This window comes from Lycorma delicatula, chromosome 9 (genome assembly GCF_047948215.1).
Source record: "Lycorma delicatula isolate Av1 chromosome 9, ASM4794821v1, whole genome shotgun sequence".
NCBI lineage: Eukaryota > Metazoa > Arthropoda > Insecta > Hemiptera > Fulgoridae > Lycorma > Lycorma delicatula.
The window spans coordinates 39,368,995-39,394,658 of NC_134463.1; the positions used below are offsets into that span (position 1 = coordinate 39,368,995).

The 25,664-nt window shown below is 31.4% G+C and overlaps 1 protein-coding gene across 5 annotated transcripts in view; it reads left to right on the plus strand.

Moving 5' to 3' along the window:
- Positions 1-25,664, plus strand: part of step (cytohesin steppke) — a 107,669-nt gene that overhangs the window by 40,798 nt on the left and 41,207 nt on the right. For 3 of the 5 annotated variants that reach the window (XM_075375567.1, XM_075375568.1, XM_075375569.1), the window contains exon 2: positions 3,756-4,494. The exons of the other annotated variants lie outside the window; for them this stretch is intronic. In XM_075375567.1, the coding sequence (XP_075231682.1) occupies positions 4,081-4,494 (414 nt within the window). In that variant the 5' untranslated portion in view covers positions 3,756-4,080. The remainder of the gene's footprint in view (positions 1-3,755; positions 4,495-25,664) is intronic. 5 annotated transcript variants of the gene reach the window in all.

The following is a 25,664-nucleotide window of genomic DNA, read 5'->3' on the forward strand; positions in this document are numbered from 1 at the left end:
AGAATATTTAAAGCATTTTTAATACTTTCCTGGCTAAAGCTTTATTGCTGCTGCAGCAACATTGCTGTAACAAAAACTTAGCTTTCGGTCAAAGTTTTGAATATTGGAGTTTTAACAGATGTCAACGTTTCAAGAACTCAATCCAAAAAAAAATACAAATAGCGGTATAGAAATTTCCGGAAGATGTATGAATTTATGTGTTGACCTGTATTATTTTAATTAACTATTCTGGTCTGGCTCGACATAAATTCTTCGAAAAATGATTCAGAAAGCTTATATATCAATGCCACGTTTACGTATACGGGGCATTGATGGCATTAGATGTTGGACAAAATTAAAAAGGGGGAATGGGTAGTTGCCATTTTTATTTTTTACTTTTTATATAGTGATCTTAAAACGTACGTTGAAACTTATTAATTTTTTTAAAATTCCGATGTTTCAAGTTGATCGGACTTAGGGGTGGTTGGATATTCAACAATAGTTCTAAAAGTTTTTGCTTCATATCTTGTAAACCCGTTGACTAAAAAAGTTGAAATTTGACACAAATGTTTGATAATATATATATATATATATATATATATATATATATATATATATCCTAGCTTCGGCTTCATTTTCTAACTCATTGGATTTTTTCTTTTTTTTAAAGTATCAAAAATGATGGAATAATTTAGAAAAATAGATTTTAACGTTGAATGTAGTGTCAATGCAGTGTTTGTACTCATTTCAAACGCACGACGCGGTGCGTCATGTAGTAAACTGTATCTTAAAGGCGTTTGATCATAAATTTTATTTTAGTATTTTAAGTAAAAAGTTCAAGCTTCTCACACAAAACTGGTTTTCGCGTACGTTAACATTTTCTCTTAAGCTCGTTTGTTAGATTTCGGTGTTTTTTTGACTTTTCAAAAAAGTACAATATTACTTTCGCTCACGATGGGTTTGTGGGGTGAAAATGAATTTTTTTACGTTTTGAGGTTTGAGGAGTACGAAAATACCATTCATTTAAATTGGATATATGTAGATGGCTATGTAATGAATTAGAATAGCTATATATCGGTTACGATAGCGCATTTTTTCCTGAAAACTCGTTGTGACGTTGTGAAAGCCCCAAGAGATTGTATTCTTTAGACGGTAATATACATAAGCCGTAAGAAATATTTAATAGCGATGACAAGCTTGGGGCGTTTAATTAAGGCGTTTTTAATTTCTATTTACCGACTTTCCAAACAAAAGTACTTTCGGTCGCGTGGGGTGTGAAATAAATTTTATTTACCTTTTTGAAGTATGAAGAGTACGAAAATACCATTCAATTAAATTGTGGCTCGAAAATCTCCAAAATTACTTGATCAATTTTATTGAAATTTAGATATGCACTAATTCTAGATAATGAATTCAAGATGAGTTGTTCTTTAGTTACGCTCAATTTAAGAACGAAAAATTTGATGTTATGTTGACCGTGTAGTGGTGTATTTTTCATACGCGCTTATGCAACGAGTTGAAAGTTGATGCATGTGTGTAAGGTTTTACTGGTGGTTAATTACGTATGTAGTATGTTGTATTGAAAATCAGCGACGGCGTTGAAAACGAAAAGTCGGTCTCAAGAGTTTTTTTTTTCAAAAATCTTGTTGCGTTTCTTTAAGTAGATTTTTTCGTACGAGTTGTTTTAATAGGCTTCTCCTTATTAACAAAAAAACAATTGAAATGTTAAAATAAAATAGTTTCTTAAAAATATTCATATACCTGACTAAACAATATTTCGACTTTTTGAAATCGACGCCAGATTAATAGTTTTCAATTCGGGACCGACTTCCTGAAAATTCAAAATTAAAGAATTGAAATATGTTATTTTGAAGTTTATAATGCTTATATTTTGAAGTCTGTTTTTACGTTCCCGGCTGTATACTACTTACGGGACACTATCCTAGTCGGGCCAAATTTTACATGTCGGGGTTGTTACAAACTTGATGTTTCATAATTCTCTAACCAAATTATATTGGAAAACATTTTAGTAGTGAAAAAATCCGGAATGATGTGTACTTGTGGTGGTGACCTATTTTTTGCTTGGATCGATTTCAGATGAAACGTAACAGGATGATTTCTGTAACGGGGGAGGGTCATTGATTTTACTTAATTTTAGTCATATTCGTTCAAGAAACCAAGGAGATGTCGATTTATTGGTCCCGAATCTCAGAATTTTACTCAATGAGTTAGTAAATAACCCGATGTAATGCCCTTTGGTCACTTAATACTTTTCTGATTGTGTTTAGTCTTATAAAACTCCCCTAAATTGATTGGAGAGGGGAACAATAAACTTTTCTTTTTCTGAATTCAATTACATTAGTATGTCAATTTGGTTATATATTTGGACAGTTTTATTCAGTGGTGGGTGGTGGTTTTTCTCCTGAGTGGTAATCTTCAGAGGTGAAATCTCTTAACGGTAAAACCGAACTTTTTATGCCCTTTTTGTATTTTTTTTTTTTTTTTTAGATTTTTTAAGATTTAATGCCTACATTAATTTATTCTTTGGCATCAGTATCCGAAATTTGTTATAAATGAAGTCTACAAGATTAATACTGTATATGTGTTCATTGCATTCTCGGAATGCAATGAACATACCAAGCGTCCTTCAAGGCACATTAATTTCATTGCCGTTCACGATTAATACGTAAATTGTTTTCAGTGTGATTAATTTCAGATATTCTTTTATATTAACGGTTCAAGTATAACGTTTATATTATTTTAATAACCGTGTTTTAAATGTTATTTCAGATTATAAGTAAACTATTTATTTATCAGTTAGGTCGTTATCGGTTAAGCCTACTGAATAGTATTAAAGTAAGGCCGTTGGAGTACTTATCATATTCAAAAGTATGCAAATATAATGCGGCCAGCATTCTCGCAAACTTTTTGATTACGCTTTGTATGTAAATGTTCGTTTTGTTAGACCGAGCTTCAACGGATCGGATTCGAAAAGATAACCTTCGGATTCGTAACCCGTCTTGATTCCCAAAAATGTGTTTATCGTTTTTCGGAATAACGGTTACACGTTTGCTTCGGCGGATTTTTATATTTTTATCTTTTCATTTAAAAAATATAAAAGAACGGTGATAAACAATCAGCAGAAACTGTTCAAAAGGCGTTGAAAATTTATTTAAATCTAGTTACGAATTCCGATTGTTAACGACGATCATCATCAGTAGATATAATGTAGCCCTTGCTACTCTTCGTGTAAGGATCGATTGCAAATTTGTTTTCGTTAGGTGATTTTATCGATAATTCAGCCCATTATAATAGTCGGCTTTTTTAACCATCTTTTCGGTTCGTCAAATTATAAACTTTTATCGAACATCATAAATATTGAAACATATTATTTCCTGCGTTTTATCTGTTAAAAACTAACGTCCGTAGAAATTAAAAAAAGCATCTTGAATTTATAGAATCTATTCGAATGTTTGTCGAGACGAAAGATCGACTGCAATATTAAATACTAACGAATAGCTACACTGAACCGTTTACAAAATAGAATTTTATACAGAAATACGCAAAGTCGGAAAAATTGTTCACGAAAAATGCAATTTCGAATGTTGCTTTATTTTCGATGGTAATTAATAGTTACGACAGGCTAATGGTTTTTTTTTTTATTTTTGTGTATTTTGTGTATATGTTTATGGAAATGTGAATGATGTTTAAATATCTCAAAAACTGTGTTGTGTATATGTTTGTTACATCATATTAATTTTTATTTTTACGTTTAGGTGTTTTTACGTTGTTTTTATAAATAATCTGGAATATATTAAACAACATTCTTTGTAATTGCAAAAAAAAGTTACCGTGTCCATTTATAACAGTAAAATATTTGAACCTTATATCGTTGATAATTAAATATAACTTCTACGATATCGAGTTTTTTTTTAATTGTATTAATAATAAACATACTGTAATATGTAATTGTGACGAGGTTGTGTTAACTGCGTAGAAGGAAACTTGATTATAAAACGTAGTAGTGTTATATAATAAGAGATTTGTGATAGTCTATTTTTATAAATAAAATATATTTTTCATCATATAATCGCGCGATATATGTGCCGCGATAAAAATTTAAAGAATATGCAAGAGACATCTCGAGGTGAAAAGATAATGGTCGGAATCGATAGCGGCAATTCGTCCTATAACACTGACGTTACCGGTTTCGTTGTCGATGTTATGAGATGTGTAGATATCGACAGTAAGTGTAGTACGAACAGTAGTAGCAATAGTGCAGTAAGTAATACAAACTCACAACGTCGTCATCACAAAAGCAAAGGTATTATAATTAAAGCGATTACTAATTATAATAGTTGGTTTTCTTCTTTAAAAAGAACGTCTACTTCTCGTCAAAATAAAATAACTAACAGTAGATTATGTAAATCTGCATGGGATATTTCTTCTACGTCAACCGTAACAACTGTAACTTCTGTTACGTCTACCACTACTACTTCAATCTATAGTAATAAGGTAAGATGTTGTTTTTATAATAATTATAATTATACTTTGGTATTACGATCTATCTTTTTTATATTAAATACCGGTTGAATTGCCCGGGGTTCCTCCGGACACCAGTTCTTTCCTATTACTGGAAAGTGAACTAAATTAACGCTTGGATTAAGGTAAAATAAAAATAATTATCTTTTCCGGTTTTTTTTTTTAACTCGTCTATCTGGTGCTCTAGAAATATTTCGGTCGTCAGAGAAATTGTACGATGTACTATACTTATATTTACGCGATGGTAATAAAAAGCTCTAAGGGTAATGCATGAACCCTTTTTCGTACGGTTCCGATGTTAATATAAAAAGGTTTGAGTGCATCGGCCGTTTAAAAATAAATCCCTTTCGGCACGCCGGAAGGCGGAGGTGCTAAGTAGGGGATAAAAAAGATTTTCTACCTTACAGTTAAGAAAAATGTCAAATTTACTCAATTAGGCATTAGTTGCATGAGAAAAAAAGTTTCACATGTTTCCCATACGACAAGCCCCATCTTCTTATACAATTCCAGCAACATTTTGGTCATTCCTCGCCGTAAGGGTTAGTCACATCAAAAACTGTTTCAGAATAAAGTTTTAAGTAATGTTTAGAGGACTAACGACCATTTTAAATATATAAATTATATATGTAATTGTTATTTTAATTAAATTTGTTTTTGTTAAGGATCAGTTATTTAAAAAAAAAAAATTTTTTTTTGAAATTTTGATGCCTAAATCTTATTTTGGTAATCATTATAATAAATAAAAAAAGAAGTCCAATTCATACAGGGCTCAAACATTTTAAAAAATTAGAAAATTTTTTTTTTCTTTTTAAACTTTTATTATGAGAATAAAATGACTTTCAACGATTGAATTGCAAAGACTTTACGGCTTCACCGGAATGCAAAAGCTGTGCAAGGTATTATTACTTTGATAGTTATTTTACATTTTTGCTTATTTTTCTTTAATTGAATGTAGGAAGCCTAGGTAATCGGTAGATTGATGAGAGCGCTTATCTCTCTCATAAACTTTTTCATTTCATTTAGCTTAATCCTTAAAATAATTATGTCTTAAAAATTCCTTTTAATTTTATAATGCGACTTTTCCATTTGTTGTTCGTTATAAAGCCTATTCGATATTGACCTTTCTCTGAGTTTATAAACAGCAATTCCGAAGAATATGTTTGTTTTCTGTTTTGTCTCCTTTCTTTATTTTTCCTGTTTAGCCTCCGGCAACTACCGTTTAGATAATTCTTCAAAGGATGAATGAGGATGATATGTATGAGTGTAAATGAAGTGTAGTCTTGTACATTCTCAGTTCGACCATTCCTGAGATGTGTGGTTAATTGAAACCCAACCACCAAAAAACACCGGTATCCACGATCTAGTATTCAAATCCGTGTAAAAATATCTGGCTTTACTAGGACTTGAACGCTGTAACTCTCGACTTCCAAATCAGCTGATTTGGGAAGACGCGTTAACCACTAGACCAACCCGGTGGGTTCTGTTTTGTCTCCTAATTTCCGCTTGCCCCACTATAGCCATTTAATTTTTTTCGAGGCAAAATCCAGTTCTAAATTCCTACCTTCCCATAACATTTAATGTAAATATATTAATTAAGTTATGGTTATAACTTGTACTTACTATTCTCCTTAGTATTAGAATGTTTCTTATCCGAATTTTCCTTATTCATTATTCTGCCCTTTATTAGATTCTTGTTCCTATATCCTAGTGTCCGTCTCTACACCCATTCCTTGCTCCGCCCTTTTGTTACTTCGATCTTATATACGTTGATGATTCCTTACTCTTACCTTTCTTGCGGAAGAATAATTCTAAACTATTTCTTCCTGTTTCCTTCCAGATTTTTCCCTTCCACCTATGATTTAGGTGGAGAATCTTCTTCATTCCTTTGACGTTTGTTACTTTAATCTGGCCAACATTCGATCTGAAATGCTCTAATGAATAAAGTTTTCCGTCAATTAAAAAATTATACTTCAAAATAACCGCATCAATATGTTTTTTAATCTGGTAAAATGTGGGAAAAGTTTTTTCTAATTAACTTTTTAATTACTTAACGTTGTTTCTCAAGTAAATTGAATTTTAATGCCCAACATCGGACATCTTTACTTTTTACGTTCAATTTTATGTTATCAATATTATGATCATTGATAGTTGTATGAATGGATTTTAAGGTATCCTTCCCTTTCCTGGTAGCGGAATGATCTGAATCATTATTCCTCATTTATGATAATGTGTTTCCTTTTCTTACTTTTATATACCGACATGTCTTTCCCCTGTTTAACCTTTACTTCAAGAACCTTGAAATAATGTCTTTATATTAATGATTTCATTTCGAATGTTAGAGACGATCTCGTTTAGCTTTGTCTAAAACGCAGTCGAAATTCCAGTTTTGTCAAAATTATGTTTAACTTATCATCTATAAACATGTCCATTATAAGCATTAAGTTTAAAATTAGTTTATTAATTTACAATTTATTTTTCGTGTATGCTTTCTTGTAATGTATTTTTAATGTACGGTGTTTATTATTACATTAAATATACAGTAAAATCAATTATTAATCTTTATCGGTAAGTAATAGACTTACTATTGTTTAAACAGATGATAATAATATTTTTTTTAAATTTGACTTAAGCTCTTTGAACAAATCATGTAATAACTTATCTGAATTATTGACAAGCCGGATGACTTTCAAGTGTACAACAGAGACATATATATACTCTAAGAGCACAGAAAAAATGCTCGTTCAATAATTTTAAGTAAACTACTCTTTTATAATCTTTATAAGTTTTGTAATCGTCGTTCTTCAATATTGTCGTTAAAATTTAAAATTGTGGTAAGTTCTTCTTTAAAAGATTTATTAACTAAGGTAAGGAGGCACCAGTTTTACAGGATAAGAGCCTTTGGCCCTACGTTATGCATTTTGTGTACTTGCCGGATTAAAAACAAAAGTCCCAATATCACTAACACCGCAGTACCTCTTCAGATCCTTCTCTCACTCTTAAAGCGGATTCATTGTCTGATAAAACCCTCGTTCTACATTCTAGAGAAAAAAGACCCAATATAAAAGAAAAGGATGAGCGAAGAAAGGGAGATCTAACCGGTGAGAGCTCTTAAAAAGAAACAATACCACCTGCAGGAGATCTTCAAGGCCACTCCAAGTACAGAGCTCGTGTTATGTATTTTCAAACATTGCCTACCACACCTTAATATTTTATTGAGGAAAAAGAAATCGTTGCTTTTTTGAACAAAAATTTTAATTTTTTACATTATTATGGAATACATCTATCATCATGAAAATATAATTTAAACTACCCCAGTTTTGGGTACGCGTAGGAAAAGCATAGATGCTACCGCTGTACGGTTCGCGTTAGATCCAGAAGCGACCTGAATTCGCCGCTGGTCTCGGTCTTGTGTCTTACAACGAATTTAAAGAGTAATTTACTCGGAGATGAGCAATGTACCGCTGAACCCGAAAGAATGAAAATGTCGCTTGTACAGCCGAATATCACCAACGTTTCGTCGGCTTGGGTGAACCTGTTTGAAGAACTAAACGAAAATGGCTGTGGGGAATCGTTAAATGATTCTATTTATTGTCTGGACAATATTGTCTTTTATTGTTATCGTCTTCGATCGATAGAATCTACTAAGATAAATGTTTTTTTGTAATATTGTAAAATGAATACATTTTTTTTTTTTAATCATCCATGCAAAGTAGATAGATATATTTTTAGGTCTTAATGTGAAGTAAAGTTGTTCGAATTACGATGTAAAGGTCGTCTGGGTAATCATTTAAATTATTACTTGTACTATTTTTATTATTACTCGTTCTGTTTTTAAATTGATTTTACTACGATTGATTTGAACTTCATACTCGTTTACATACGATTACGTTTTGATAATGTAACATTATAATTACCCTAATGGCAACCCTTTTACTGACATTTAGAAAAAAAATACGCGATCGTATAGTAGGCGTGAGAGATGAGAATTCATTTTCTTTACGTTTTGAAGTATGAGGAGTACGAAAATACACGATTCACTTAAAATCGGGTTTCTTGTCTATGTAAAGTGTTTTTATAGGCCTTTGTATAAAATTCTGTGACTAAAAAATCTCCAGAAGTATTACATCAATATCATTGAAATTTAGAAGTTGTGCATGCGAAAATTTGATGAAGATTAATTAGTTAGTCGTTTTTGAGTTACGATCATTATTTAAGGACGAAAAACTTTGAGCGGGGCAAATTAGAAACGTGGTTAGTTACCAGACTGCAAGTTGTGGAACGTTGACATTTCTTATATTCTACCTGCGATATGTGTATTTTTAGCAATATGTAGTGTTAGAAGAACTGCGCAAGAGTTTTTTTGTTTATTTAAATTTTTTACGTTTCAGCAACTACAGTATGCAAACATTAAAATAATTTTCATTTTCACTATTTTTTGATGAAATTATCGAAGTTTAAAAATAATTATTTTTCTTTTGTAAAACTACTTCGTAAATATTTTTTAATTTAATTTAGAAATCGGTTGAATAATCTTTTTTATTGATGATTTTTTTCACTCTATTAGAAATATTATCGTTTTCCTTATCCCAATTTTACTTACCCTAAAAACAAGGAAAAGGGATTTTACAAGGGAAGTGGTATTTTAGGAATTTACCACTGCTGCAGCAGCATAGCACAGCTATAAAGGAGGGAAAGTATAACGATCGCACCAAATTTTGGGTATTGGTTTTTTGTTTTTGTTTTTTTTACAAACGTCGATATGTTTCAGGGCCCCGTTAAAAAAAAATTTCGGCACGCCGGAAGGAAGCTAGATTTCACCTGTGCTAAGTAGGGGATAAAAAAGATTTCCACCTTAACGTTAAGAAAAACTTCAAATTTACTCAATACGACAATTGTTGCATAAAAATTAAGTTTCACATGATTAGCATACGCTAAGCCCCATCTTCTTGCAATTCCAGTAACATTTTGATTATCCTTTGCTGTAAGGGTTGGTCGTATCAAAAATTGTTTCAGAAAAGTTTTAGGTAATGTTTAGGACTAACAACGACCTCTTTCAACCGATCCGATACTGTGCCTATTAAGAGAGGTATGTTTTTTTTTTATCTTCGAAACACGCATTTTCCACCCCCTGGGCCAACGGTTGGTGATATCAAAAAACTTTACTTAGATAAGTTTTAGGCTCTTATCCAGATAATGGTTGGAACTTTAAACGAATTCGATAGTTTACTTAATAAGAAAATTATAGCGATATTTTGTTTTTTCGAAAAACCCTCTCCCATTTCCACCCCCACGGTCCGATTTTGCCCATTAACGAACTCGACATAGATTTTGGGTCGTTATATTTTATTTATCAATTTGAAAGTGATTGGCGCAATATTACGGCAGTTGTCGTGTTCACAAGAAAGTGAAATATATATATAACATTTTGAACTGACGGTGGTTTTGGGGTCTGGTGTATGTGAAACACGAAGATATTTCGAAATTTTCGGGAAGTCGACTCATGGTGCCCATTAAAATTAGGTAGCTTTCTTATGAAATCTACCTAAAAGATGTACGCATGTTGACCTGTACTTTTGTTACCATCTACTCTCTCGGAACTAGCACATAAGAATCGCTTTAAAAAATTCTGTTTATGGGACTTTGATGGCGTTAAATTTTGGAAAAATTTAAAAAAGGGGAGTACTAGTTTTCGCCATTTTTAATTTTTCCTTTTTGTCTTATTTTGTCGTAGAATAAATTGATCTTGGTACACGATAAAAGTATTTAATATTATCTCAAAATTTTAATTCGATAAATTTGCACGTATATTAGAAACCGTTATGTATACGCTATGAACCTGAGTAGGAGGACAAAGATTATGCTAGTAGGTATATCCGTGTACATTTTTAAAATAATTTCGAAGTAAAACTTGGGATTTCCACTGTCCGTTTGCAACACTGCAAGAAATGCACAGCTACGCCGGAGCGTTTAGGATTTCTTATCTTTTGCCCGTCGGTGATGCAGGTCAGAATAAGAACTTTAAAAGTGGACCCTGGGTAACGCGTACACATCTATATTGTCGACTCGTTCGGGTTAGGAATGTCAAATAAATGGAGGTTTTAAATTTTTAGAATAGGTATTATTATTATGAGTACTTAGCCGCTGAGAAAGAGGAAATGGGCGGGCGTTTCTTTTTCCTCTGTTTCTGTAAATTTAAGTTTATCTCGCTTAGAAGGGGGTTGAATCGGATAATTATTTTGTGAAAAGGAAAAAAATTAATTTTCCTAGTACCCGGTAATAAAAAATCGTTTAATAAATATTTTCGTTTCATAATTTGGTTGTTTTAATAAATTTATTTTGGTATTGTTTATGATTATTATTACCTATATATTCAATGTTTGTTAGTATAGTTTATTTTTTACTGCAGTATTTCGTAAACATTGTTACGTTTATTTTGTCTTTATGTTTGCAAATATGCGGCAGGATGTTAGGTGCGTGCCTCAACAGAAATATTATGTGACTGACCTGTTAATGACAAGGTCTCCTCCCTCTAATCCGTCTGACTGTATGCCCGTGTTTACAATAGATGTATGTTTTTGTGCGTTTTATGTTGCGACACGTATTGTGTTTCCTTCCTTGTTTTTGTAAAACCTTATAATATTGTTAATCGTTTGTACATTATAACGAATGTTCAAATATTTTTCTTCGTTTCGTTTTTATTTTGTTCTTGTTTAGGTTTCAACGTTGACGTTCATGTTTTCTTATTTCCGAAACTCGTAACTTTTCTTCGTGTTTATTAATAATCGCATTGTGGCTCTCCTCAAGTTTTGTTGCCGTTCCAGCATTCCTGTCAGATCCGGCGATAGTAGGTAATATTTCATTTGTGATGTTCTTCATAGTGTTTTGTTGTTTTTTTTTGTCATTAAATCCTGTATTTTATTTTAATTTTTTTACGTCTTATTTACTCGCGCACGCGCGTGTGTTTAGTGAAATAACTCATTCAAAAAGCGGGAATACTTATTTAAGCCAAAAGGAACGGAATTAATTAATAGTAATTTATCTGTAGGAATTGTTCTACCCATAATAATAAAAAAAAAATCATTTATACTTATGTCTTAAAACACTTCGTTTTCAAGTGTCAACGGCGAGAAATTACGTCTGATTTTTGCTTCGACGATAAAATGATTCTGTACTGAAATTATTGGGACAAATTATGGCGAAAAACTGTTGGTTTTTTATGGCTTTTGATTCGAAAAAAAGGTTACGTTTTTAAGTCTCGTAAATTTAATAAGTAGGTTTTCAGTATAGTAATGAAATTTTATATGAACTATTAGTAGGTGATCGAATTCGTCTTAATTATGATATATAATTTCTTTTGTGGTTTTTATTCCGTATTATGTATTTTCATTATTATTTACTTTTCCATAACCCTCTGTCGATTTTATTTTTCTAATTTACTGTGATAACTCTATAAATGGGATGGATTAACCATAATTTTTATAAAAATATTTCCTAATGTCTTTCTGAAGCAGGAATTAATATTAATATTTTGTTTACGAATGTATGCTGCGTGCGAAACGTAGGCAAAATAAACATTTCTTGTAGAAAAAAAAATTATCGAAATATAACGACTCGTTCGATGGGGCTTAGTTCGGCTAGATATATCCATGCAATTTCGGTGATCGGCCGGGATTTTCCATAATGAAGCGTATCCGGAGGAAAAGGATATATTTTTTTAATGTGTGTTCGAGTCCTTTGAATTGAATCATTGATCGGTAATGCGCAGCTCCGCCCCCGTTAAAGAACTCCGATTTTTTGAGGGATCTGGGTGGAACTAAGTCCACTTCCTAGTAAACCCGCGAAGCAATTGTTCATCTCCTTTTCCTTATCTTAACTCTTTCCTGGCTGGGGGTCTAATTTCCTGACCGAGCGGGTCGTACTGAAATTCGGCCTCGGGTTCATATCCTTATCGGGTAAATCCGGCTCATGCAAACGCATACACAAGTAAGCGGTGTATCGTAAAATATCTTCTAAATATCTTTAAGTAGAATTACATAATAAAATACCTTAAATAAATAATTTTATTTACACGTGTTCAGAATATCGAATACAGTACATCACAGATAATGCATTGGTGTTGGAACTCACCGGGTTTGTATAGTGGTGAACGCTTCTTCCCAAATCAGCTGATCTGGAAATCGAGAGTTCCTAGTAAAGTCAGTTATTTTTACACGGATTTGAATACTATATCGTGGATACCAGTGTTCTTTGGTGGTTGGGTTTCAATTAACCACACCTCTCAGGAATGACTGACCTGAGAATGTACAAGACTACACTTCATTTACATTCATACATATTATCCTCATTGCATCCTCTGAAGTATTAACTGAAAGGTAATTACCGGAGGCTAAAGAGGAAAAAGAAAGAAGGCATTGGTGTTGGACACGATGCTGAAAATTATTTTTACCGTTGCGCTGGCTGCTACACAAATCGGCGAACCGCGTATAGTATCTTCTTCTCGGTAGTTCGAAAATGACGTGTACGACAGATCGGAGACCGGAAAATAATGCCATACGTACGAGTAAATGTTATTTTTTAATAATATTTATCCTTTATTTAAAATAAATACATTATCGTGATTTCTTCGAATGAGTCATTTTTAACCGATTATTGATGTGAATCTTATCTCGATGTTCGTTACTTCCTTAATGCTAAATTAAGCTTATATAATATACTATTATTCGATTTAGATAAGAAATTCATCAAATTATTTTGTTTTTGTCAGTGGAACGGCACTAGAAAAGAAGAGCCTTTTTTAGTGAATAATATAAATAAATCTATGTAATCTCCTTGTTGCGCGATATATAATAGTATGTAGTATGTTGTATGTAGTATGTTGGACACATTTGTTTTATACCTTGCTGTCCTTTCATACCGTTACACAGAGATTAGTTTTTGGTAGTTCGTGACGTATAAAAAAAACAATAGTAATTAAAATATTTTAAAATATTATTTGGTATTCCTGAAGTGTCTCCCCCGTGACTGACATTATCGGTTTAAAAATACCGCAATTAGTAGGGGTATGATTTCTATTCACCGTTATCTAAATCTCCTCCTTTTTTTTAATTTAGTTTTCGATAAATATGTTTACATTCTTCCTTAATTACTAATTATCGAATACAGTGTGGGGTTTTTCTATAGAAAAGGTTTTTTTTAAAAATCTTATTTATATCATTGCTCGCTAATTTTATTTGTTTCTGAAAGTACAGTATTATTACATGCTCTGTTAATTGCAGTATATGTCATTAAAATTGGGTTACGAATGAAATAATGCATATATATATATATATGCGCACACACGCGTGTTTATGTAAAAGAAAACACGCATCCCGAATAACGTTCTAGTAAAAAATTTAAATTAAGTGAAATAATTTATTTACGTGTTATGATAATATATTATCGTATAGAAAAGTTGAAAACACAAGAGGTCGAGTTAGTTTGTTGCTATGCGGTATTGTAATAACAATTTTATTATAATAATATGTTTGTTATTTTTAATAAATTAAAAAGAGATTAATCTTTTCTTTTCATAGAAATTTCACGGATATTTAAAAAGAGTTCTTTTTTTGTCTTATGCTCTATAAAAGTAAAAATAATAACGTTTATTATATAGTTTGCTTGTTAGAATGTTCATTATACAGATATTATAGTACTTAGGTAAGATCGGCGCACCTATTCATTCTTGTGTTCTTTCGTCATGTACGATCATCTGTTGGCAGCAAGAATGTTTTGATCGGATGAACTAGGACGGAGGCTCTTTTTTATTATCTACTTTATTATGGATATTCCAATTAAAAAAAAAGTCTTTCTTTTCATCTTGTATTTATTATTCAGCCGGTTTACCGTTCTTTGTCCGAGTTTTTAATTGTTGCAGTTTATGTAAAATTACATCCCCCCCTCCTAGCAATTTTATTTTTTTCACTTTGTACATTAAAAGTGTTATGGCTGTATTAAATTCCTTCCCGTTTTATCCGGTCTATCATTAATATTTCATTTCATCAGCGTTAAAAATATTTAACCTTTTTAATTTTTTGGTCCCACAATTTTTGTAAATTATCTGAATATTTTAATTCATTTATTTAAATTCGGTTAGGGGGATAAATTGTTGACCTCTGCAGGTAGCCTCTCGGCCTTTTTTATCAGGAAAATCCCGTATTTGAATTCCTGTCAGGATTGTAATTCTTATACAATTATTATTCTCTTGAATTCCTAATTCTTTCTACAAACTTCGGAGTTACTTAGTAGACGTAAAAAAAATGAATCCTCGAACGGTTCTTTCGAAAGTAACGAACTGATAGTTTTACTGCGCCACTAGTAATCTTCATTAACAAAGCATATATACTCCCTCTGTTCTTTCGGTTAATGCGATATAATTGTTAAGAAATGCACGGTGTAATAAAAAAATACATAATTGTAAATAGCTTTATACACGAGTGGACGCATTACAAAACGACATTACGTTATGCTTACACGATAATAATATTCCTTCGGTTTTTACAAAAAAAATTCTTGCGCAGATTTGCGCAATAAGACTGACTTTTCGTTATTCTATTTTTTATATTATTTTTTTTTAATAAATATACACAACATAAATGAAATGAGAGAAATGAAAATAATATTTAATTTTTTTCTAATGTGTAGTTGCTATCTTTTCAACCAGTGAAGAATAACAACCTCCCTCCCGGTCCAATGAGAGGAAGAGGATGATATGTATGACATGTAAAATTATGAAGTGTAGTGTCTTGTGCAGAATCAGGCCGACCATTTCATTTGGTGGTTATGGTAAATCGAATTCCAACCACCAGTTGATACACCGGGTGTATCAACTGTCTAGTATTCAAATCCGTAAAAAAGCAACTAACGTTTGCTAAGATTTGAACCACAAAATCTTCTACTTCGAAAATCAGCTGTTAATCAACTAATTTGCGACGACGAATTAACCACTGGACTGGTGAGCTATTTAATATTAAAATATTATCTCTTTATAAGAAAATTAAATTGATCGTAACTGAAGAATCATTCTTCATCAAATTTTCACATGCACAACTTCAGCATATCTAAATTTCAAAAATAGATTTAATAATAGTTTCGAAGGTTTTCGAGTCGCAGATTTTATATACATAGCCTTATATATAATGCGCGCGCGCGGAAATTCTGTTTTAAGTGAATGATATTTTCGTACTCCTCATAACCTCAAATGTAAAGAAAGTTCAGTTTCCTTCTCCAAATCCCATCGTGGCCGAAAGCAATACTGTACTTTTAATCGACAAGTCTGTAAAGAAAGAGAGAGAAAATACGTTCCTCGAGAAGCATGTCTTAGGTTTATTTCTTGAAATAATTACGTAACGATAAGCAAGAAAAAAGTATACTTATTATATATATTTCAAAATTTCAGTACATTCAGTGGATAAAAATTTGTACAATGAACTGTACAAATTGTTATACTGTTGTACTTTTATCTGAATTGTTTATTGTTCTAGAAGTGGAAAAAAATTATCTATAATTTTTGTACTTCTGACTCATAGCGGATTTTAAATGGTTTTGTTTATCATAAAATAGTAATATATTTCTGTACATTTTAATTACATCAGAATTTATTATCAATCTTACACATAGTTTTTATATTAAAAATGTTTGCTTCGGCATAATTTCTTTGTTTAAATTAGCCCACTATTCACGAAACTTATTAGTCTACACAGTTTTGTTGTATTTATTTTTTAATTACTCTTAATAGACTCGTAAATCTAACGAATGTGTTAGTTTCTCTATCGCCGGTTCCTCAATTAATTACTGAATATTAAGTGTTTTACTTATACCAGCTTTCTACAATGAAAAATGTTTTGTGTTCCGGACACGTTCCAAATCAGGTTTTCGTTTAATAAATATAAGAGTAAAACTGCAAATCAGCAGATTGTCTACCTGGTGGTCGCGAAATTACCTACTACTTTACACGTAAACAATATTGAACTCATTTTATGAGAAAAAAAGGTCATTTATTATGAATGTTTTACGTACATTTATAAGTACATATGTAAAAAGAATAAATTAATTAGATTGTTGCGTTTTATCTTGATGTAAAAGTTTCTCCATACGTGGATCTATGTTAGAAACGCGTAAAAGCAAATTGTTTTCAAGCGATAAAAGACGATTACTATATATAGTTTTTAACGCAACCGTAAAAGAAAACCGTTTTCATAGAGATAAGAGTGGCGAAAGGAATAATATTTTCATGCTTCTGTGGGTAAATTTCCATATTCACTTCGACGAACAAGCCAAAACTTATCTAAATTTTCAGATGTTAATTGTAGTTTTAACGTTTTATCGGATGAGCTGATCTGAATCTCAACTGATAACTTACCAGCTGCAACAACGTTTTCGCTAAAAGGATTCCGTACCCATCTTTTCCAGCAATTTGTTATTTTCCGGGAAATTCTCCGCCGACTGAATTTTTAGCTCGCGAAAATACGTACTTATGCTATTAAAACTAGAGTGAATAAAACCGTTTTCTTCATCCAAATTTTTCTCAATATAATCGCAAGCGGGTGGAAACATAAAAAATTTTGCTTTGATGCCGATTGATCCAAATGTGAAACTTGTTAATGAAAGCCTCATTTTTTCTATCATTAATAGAATCATCATAGAATGTAAATATTAATAGAATGACGTTCTTCTTGTAAATTCGCAAGTCCTTTAAATGCGAAAATACATCAGCTGAGTAAGACAACAGCAGCAACATATACTCATTATTGTGTAAAATCATGGCGTTTGTTTATCCTGGAAAAATATATTGATCTCGCAATTCCAGTAACCGGGTTAACACTCTCCCCCGCGATAACCGTCCGACTTCTTTATGAAAAATAATTTTTTCTTTTCGCCCGTTTCATCGCATAGTTGATCAAACAGCCTATTCTGTAATGGTCGACTTTTAATAGAGTTAACCATTTTTACAGCTTTACAAAGATTTGGTTTGTGATTTTTCGGAATATATTTTTGTGGTAAGAGTGTATCTGTGAAGAAGGAAGCAGTGTGTCCATTCCGCCCTTGGTATAAGACGGATCTTATCATTTTTTCACGCTCAATCTATTAAATCCACTGCTCTTTCCTGTTATCGACTTTGCACCACCACTACTTATTGAAGTACATTTTGTCCAATCTATGATATAGTTTTTAGTAGGTTCATAAAAAACATCAAAAAGACATCGTTCTGTTGCATTACCAGGCGGGTATTGATTTGCAAAACAGTATGTTTTCTTTTATTGATCTGTTTCTATCGTATATCACAAACATAAGAACTGAGAAATGTGTTTTCCACGTCTCATCAAAGTGAATACTAAAAACTTCACTTTTAGTTGCTTTCTGAATTATAAGATCGCGAATATCGGCAGCCATGTCATCGATTCGCCTTTATACTGTGTCGTTAGAAAGCGGAATTTTTTTCAATTTTTTGCTTCTTCCAAACCTACTAGAGCACTGACCATATCAATGGCAGCAGGCAATATGAGGTTTCTGCGATTGTACGGGGATATGGACATCTTACCTATCCTTAATGCTACGAGGTAGATGCTACAAGTATACTTTTATCAGTGTGGCTTGATTTACAAATAGAAGCGTTTTTGTTGATTTCACAAAGTATGCACTTTTTTTCGAAAAATTCCAAGGGTTTGCTTTTATGATACGGATGTTTCATATTTTCATCTGAGAGGACTTAAAGCAAACAACTGACTATGGTTTTCCATCCAGTGAGGTAAAATTGTAATTTTACAATCTTGTATTTTTACCGATCCAGTCACTGTATGTTGATGGCTCATTTAGTTTGTTCACAAATTTATCAGTTTTGCATAAGAATTTCAACAGTCGCACATTAAAAAAACCGAAACTTCAATTATTATTATTTTCAATGAAACTACACTTTTAAAAACTTAAATAAAGGCACCAAACGCACGCTTTGCATTCGAAAATAAACTGGCGTTTTGCAATCCCTTATGCCTCTTTTATACTACTGAGAGCACGATGTGTTCAAACTTATCATATGCATGTCAAACTTACTAATATTATGTAAGCAGACCAAATTACATGGAACAAATACACATCTAGTTGGAACATGTAAATTGCTCATGTTTGTACACTTCACATATGCATGTTCATACCTGTCGCTATCAACTGAGGTAAATAGTTTTAACAAGGTTTCATTGAGTTGTGGTTTGGGGCTTGCAAAATTTTTATTTTTTTTATCTTTTGGGGGTCATGAAGCTAAAAAGGTTGAAAATCATTGTCTTAGATCTCGATCGGTAAATAATACTTATACATTTTTAGTATATCAGTACGTCATGTCCTTTGACTTTGTTTTTTTTCTGTTTAACCTCCGGAACCACCGTAAGGTATTACATCAGAGGATACGTATGAATGTAAATGAAGTTCAGTCTTCCACAGTCTCAGGTCGACCATTCCTGAGATGTGTGGTTACTTAATTGGTATCCGCGATCTAATATTCAGATCCGTATAAAAGTGACAGCCTTTACTTGAACCTTAGAACTCTCGACTTCGAAGTCAGCTGATTTGCGACGACGAGTTCACCACTAGACCAATCCGGTGGGTTTATATGTTCTGACTAGGCGATTATATTACACCTGAAACAACTCGAAAATCGACATATTAGACGATACAAATAAAGTTAATTCCCGAGAGAGACCGTAATCGATCTTGATGAGTGTAAATCTGATTCCGATACTTTTTTCTTGTCAATGATTTGAAGACATGAAGAATCGGTGCGCGTCCTCTGTCTCTGCCAAGAGAGGTTACGCTGATCCAAGGATTCTGTTTTCTGTCATGATCGCAATAAGTCCATGATGAAACCATCTACCTTGTAAAACCAAACCTCCTATTTCTCTCCCAAAATACCTTTTTTCAGATCACCGAAATAAAACAATTATTTTGCAATTTCAATTTACAGTTTTTAATCTTTACAGTAATATATTATATCAGTGATTATGATATAAGGAACCCACCGGGTTAGTCTAAGTGGTGAACTTGTCGTAGCAAATCCGCTGATTTAGAAGCCAAGAGTTCTAAGGTTCAAATCCTAGTAAAGGCAGTTACTTTTGTAGGGATCTGAATACCAGCTCTTGATTACCGGTGTTCTTTGGTGGTTGAGTTTCAATTAACCACACATCTCAGAAGCGGTCGACCTGAGACTGTACAAGACTACACTTTATTTACATTCATACATATCATCCTCTGAATTATTACCTCTTGGTGGTTCCGGAGGCTAAGCAGAAAAAAGAGAGAGAAAGGGTATGACATAAGGAATCGATCGACAGAATAACGATGCGGATTCAACTAATAAAGAAAGATAATTTGTAAGGAATACTCCACGTATTATTGTGTTAGAAGTAACCAAATCGTTTAAATTTTTAAATTAGACTCAGACTGACCGCTGAATTTTAGTTAACATTTTATATTATTTTTTTATCTTAAATTCAGGTGGGCGTCCTAGTATTTCTGTTTGGTAGGTTCTTCTTTTTGCAATTTTTGTTTATTAATTACGTTTATTTTACTTTCTGAATTTATTATTTACGTATTACACCTTAAGTATATTTTATATAAAATTAAGATAATATATGTACATATCTAAGTTTCTATCTATTTATATACTAAACTTTTTGTGTAAAATTTGTTTTAAAGGTTGTTAATTTTTATAGGGATCTCTACTTACTTTGACATTTTATATAGGTTTTTCTGTTACTATTTTTCTTTTAGGTTCACTTAGTAGTTAGAACAGGTTCTTTTTTCATTTTGCAAAGTAATTAAAATAGGTTTTTATTTATAACTCGCCCCTACCGGCTAGGTTTCATTAAATATATGTATTATAGATAATCATTCCAAGTGGTAGAGTTACGATGTTTTTAATTGTATAGAGTTTTTCTTGGATAAATCTCCTTTGAAAATTAACGTAAATCTGTTCAGCATCCATCCTATTCTGATTTTGCGGTAATTACACAATATCCATATTTATTAGTATAATATATTACACGTAATTTGTTTTGAGAATATTTATTTGTAATTTTATTTCTTTTCCTTTATATTATCCTAGAATTTTGTATGTATTTAATAAGCCGTATCGATTCAGAATTTAAATTTGTAAGTTCTATAAAGAGGAAAATAGTAATTTTTTTCTAAACGTCAGTATTTTATTTATACCATTATGTAGAGATTGTATATTTATGTTCGTTGGACATTAATGTGTTTGAAGGACATTTTAGGGTTTCATTACTAATAGGATGTGTTGTCGATAAATTTATAGGCTTTTTTATATAGATAACACATTTCCTGCCTTATGTGTAAACTTCCATTGACAATCCTTTAATTTTTATATTATGTGATATGAAGTAAAATGTAATCGGCTGTAATAACTGTCATAGTTTGTAAATCGTTTATTACAAAGTCCTAAATGTTGTTAATAAAGAGTAACCGGTATTATCGTTTTCTTTTATTATGTTTCTATTGTATTATTCAACGGCTTAATTTATTAATTTATTTTATTCATAATTACTGTTCAAATAAGAACAAAAACGGATGAACGAGTTGGCCGTTATTTTTAAGATTCTATAACTCCGTAGTTGCAGGATGGACTTTACATCGTGAATTATAACATGCTTTCCTTTGAGGATCAATTTAAAAAAAAAATGATTATAACCTTAGTAGATACCTCGCCAGTTATAAAATTCAATTTTCTTAAACATGGGATTTGGTATTGCTGTAATTAATAAATAAATAATTTTTTATTTTAAATTCCCTGTATAACAGTTAGTTAATTTGAATTCTACTACATAACTGATTAAAACAATTGAAAATATGAAGATTTTATTGTGACGGGTCATCCATTTTTCGTAGAACTTCTGTCGAATTAAACACGGTTTGATTTCTACTTTTTGACCGACTAACATGGAGAGTATTCATTCATTTTTAAAAGATTATTTCTTCCTCTGCCGATCTGAGATTGTTGTGTGTAAATTAATTAATTAACTCCCATAGAAAGGAGTTAATCTCTTTTTATATAGCCAGTCACTGTGATGAACATGAACCGCAATGAATATGAACTGCGTTTTGATGGTCTATACATGATACACACAACAAAATCTCATACTAGGCTTTCTGATAGCCTTGCATAAGATATTTGTTATCAGGAATGATGGCTTTGGCGATTTTACAAGTACTTGATGACGGCTGATGTCAAATCATCTACTATTGTTTGATTACGGCACTTGACATGCTTGCTCCAAACTTATACTTTCAAAAATCTTTTCCTGACGTTTAAATTAATTTTTGATGTAAACAAATTATATTTCTGACTGAAGACTCATTTCGCTTGTGCTATTCGGCATTTTATGCCCTCCTGCTTCGTCCATCTTTAGTAATTCTACTTCCCAAATAACAAAATTCTTCTACCTCCATGATCTTTTTTTTTCTTCCTATTTTTACATTCAGTGGTCCATCTTCGTTATTTCTACTACATTTCAGTACTTTCGTTTTGTTCGTGTTTTATTGTCATGCGGTCTTGCGAAGGACTTCATCCATGCCCTTCATTGTTCCTTCTAAATCTTTTTTACTCAGCTAGAATTACTATATCATCAGCAAATTGTAGCATCTTTATCTTTTACTACTGTTACTCCGGATCTAAATTGTTCTTGTTGCCTATTTACATAGATACGTTATAAAAAATATCCACACTTTTGTTATAAATTACTTCACTTATCATCCAACCAGAAAACCAGCCACAAAGTGCAATTAATTTAAAAAAAGTTTAGGTGTAACTCTTGATTAGTTAAGCTGTTACTTCAGGTTATTTCTGTTATTTTTTTTCTTTAAAGTACATTCATGTATTTAAAAAAAAAAAATGTTAAAAAAAAATGTTTTAGTAATCTTGCAGTCATATGTTTGGCGGTTTGCCCTGTAATTCCTGTAAAGTCGTTAGATTGTCATAAAACTTGAAATATATTATGATAATTTAAAAGTTCATGAAATACAGGATTATTTTAAATTTTGAAGATAAATATGAATCGCCCCATTATTCTTTTGAATCATGTTTTAATCCGTTTTTTATAAAGCTTTTTTTTATTCATATCCAGTTTTTTGTTTTTTATTTAAGAATCTAAACACCGTTTAGAAATAGATAGGTTTCAGTTCTTTTAAGATGCGTTATAACATCATAAATGGTCTTAATTACATTAGATAATTACAAAAAATAAAATCTTTTTTAATAATATATAATTGTTTAATAATATGTGTGTGTGTGTGCGCGCGCGTCGAGTTATGGAATTTTATCTGTATCCCTGCTGATCGAGCTACTGAGTAACAAAATTTAAAAAAATAAAACTCCATATTTTTGCATTATTATAAAAAAGAAGGTTGATAAGTATTGGCAAGTGAATAATTAAGTCACCTAGCACGTGTTATTTTGACATTTACTTCATCACTCGACCGCTTCATAAATCAGGAGCCAGTACTGGTTAAATGCAGCTGTGACCCTGACCAACTTATACATACCTTCTATTTTATGGGCTTTTAAAGATAAAGGTCGATTGACCCGTGTGTTCATATATGTATTATTATAAATCGAGTAACAAAAATTTAATTAAATTTTTGTTTCACATATGTATGTCATATTAATTTGTTTTTTATGAGTTTACTCCTACTTAACCTTTCACTCTCATGCGAGATGAAAAATAAAAGTGCCAAGACAGAGTCAAGAATTAACTCAGAACTTTTGGTATTCATAAACTAATACGTTTTGGTTTTGTAACTGTGCGATATAAATAAATCGATAGATTTATTAAGTCGAAATAAAAGTAACTTAGAATACTGTACATAGAAAATATACCATAGAAAGTATGCAGTTATTATTTTTTGTAAATTAAAAAACTATAATTTTTAATAAATTAAAAATTTATTAAAACACCCGATGTAACAGCAAAAGATTTGAGGAGATCGAACCGAACAGTAGCATTTAAAATTAAGCGCCTCACAGGAATAAACAGAAGTAAACTTTCACTATCTTTAAAAAAGTTATTCTGAAAGTTAAAACTATTATTACCACCTATCAATAACTAATAAAAATTGTTTGAGCGTTCAGAAAAAAAGAAATTTGATTTCTGATAATCTGGTTTTCCTACCCAAAAATGAAATTTGAAAGCTTTTACGGATGTGAAATATTATTAAAATTTTTGAAAATTTCCATTTACTTCCTTGCATGAAGTAAAGGAATATTGTAATCGCGAAAAATTATGGTTTTCAGAATTCAATAAAAATATCCATTTTGACCATCCCTGAATCCATTTTCATTAATTTCGGCGTGACGGTCTGTACGTACAGACGTTTTTGAGTTACATATCTCGCATAACTCAAAAACGATTAGCCGTAGGATGTTAAAATTTTGGATTTAGGACTGTTGTAAGTGTTGAACCTCCCCTGTTGATTGCAATCAACTGAACAAAAGTGCCCAAAAAAACTTAAAACTCCCAAAAATTTGGATTTTGGACTGTTTCTTAACTGCAGTAATAAGCCCGCATTGAGAGATTTTCAATGATATATCATAAATGGTACTTATTTTCATTGGTTCCAGAGTTATAGCCAAATAAATTTTAATTAATGAAATATTTGATCTTGCAAGGGGAAGGCCACATCAGTTCAAATCAGATTGCATCTATCTTTTTTTTTAACTTTAAAAATATTGATTTATTAATTATTGTAGAAATATAATTGTAAAAATATGAAAATATTAATCTGATTGTAAAAAAAATGTTTATTAACTATAATTTCATTAGTAACAATAAAAGAAATATGAAAAAAAAACAGAAGTTATTAATGAAATAAAATTTTATGTACTTTTAATTTTAAAAGCGTGTGTACATGCAATTTATTTATAGGCATACATGGAAATCAAGTGGTGTCCATATCAGATTTTTTTACATAAATTATTGTCAATTGTAGGACATACAGAAAGTGTTTATTTATTTTGTTTTTTATTAGTTTATTTTTCTCTACCAATTTTTACCAATCTCTTTAAATAATTTTCAGTGATTCAATCAAAATATTTTTAAGTTATTCCTCGTAATATATGCACATTAATAACCTTTTTCATGCATACTCTAGTTATAGAAAGACTTCAGGAAAGAGACAGAAACTAGAGATGCTGTCAGGCTACTAAGGATGGTTTAAGAATGATATTTAGAAAGAGTAAGAGTAATGAGTTTCTGTTATAGATGTTGAAAAGGAGAAAGCATTTGATAAAGTCAAATGGAAGAAAATGATGGAGGTTCATAAACAGTAAAAAGTAGAATGAAAAGACAGAAGTTTAATTAAAGAATTATATTGACACATACAGCAGGAATAAAAGTAAATTAGAACCGACTTTGTGTATCTAAGTGGTAGTAGATGTTAGGCAAAGATGCTGCCTCTCACAGACTTTGTTCTACATTTACATTGAGAATATTGTAAGGAATATATTAGAAGAAAGAGAAGAAGGAACAAGTGTAGGAAGATGAAAAATAAGTTTTATAAGGTTTGGTAATTATAACTTGACGGCACACAAGCACTTTAAAGATTAACAGTTCTGGCTTTTCCAGTGCTCGCTTGCCAAAATAGCAACCATCAGTAATTTTCCCTTTTTTGATTTCTTTTACTAGTAATTACTAATAAATCCTCTTTGCTGTTTAACTTCCATTACTTTCCCTATACTTATTTTCATTCCATACTTCTTCATAAGTATAAGGAAAGTAATGGAAGTTAAACAGCAAAGAGGATTTATTAGTAATTACTAGTAAAAGAAATTAAAAAAGGGAAAATTACTGATGGTTGCTATTCTGGTAAGTGAGCACTGGAAACCCCTTATGGAAATATAAAGACGGATAAAAATGTCAAATGAAGCCTTCAGTAAGAAGAGGGAATCACTATAAAGTATAAGTTCAGAATTTTACTAATGTTTTCTATTTTGGCATGCAGAACTGGAAAAGCCACATGGAAATGTAAAGAAGGATAACGATATCAAGTGAAGCCTTCAGTAAGAAAAGGGAATCACTGTAAAATGATTCTACTACATATGAATTGAG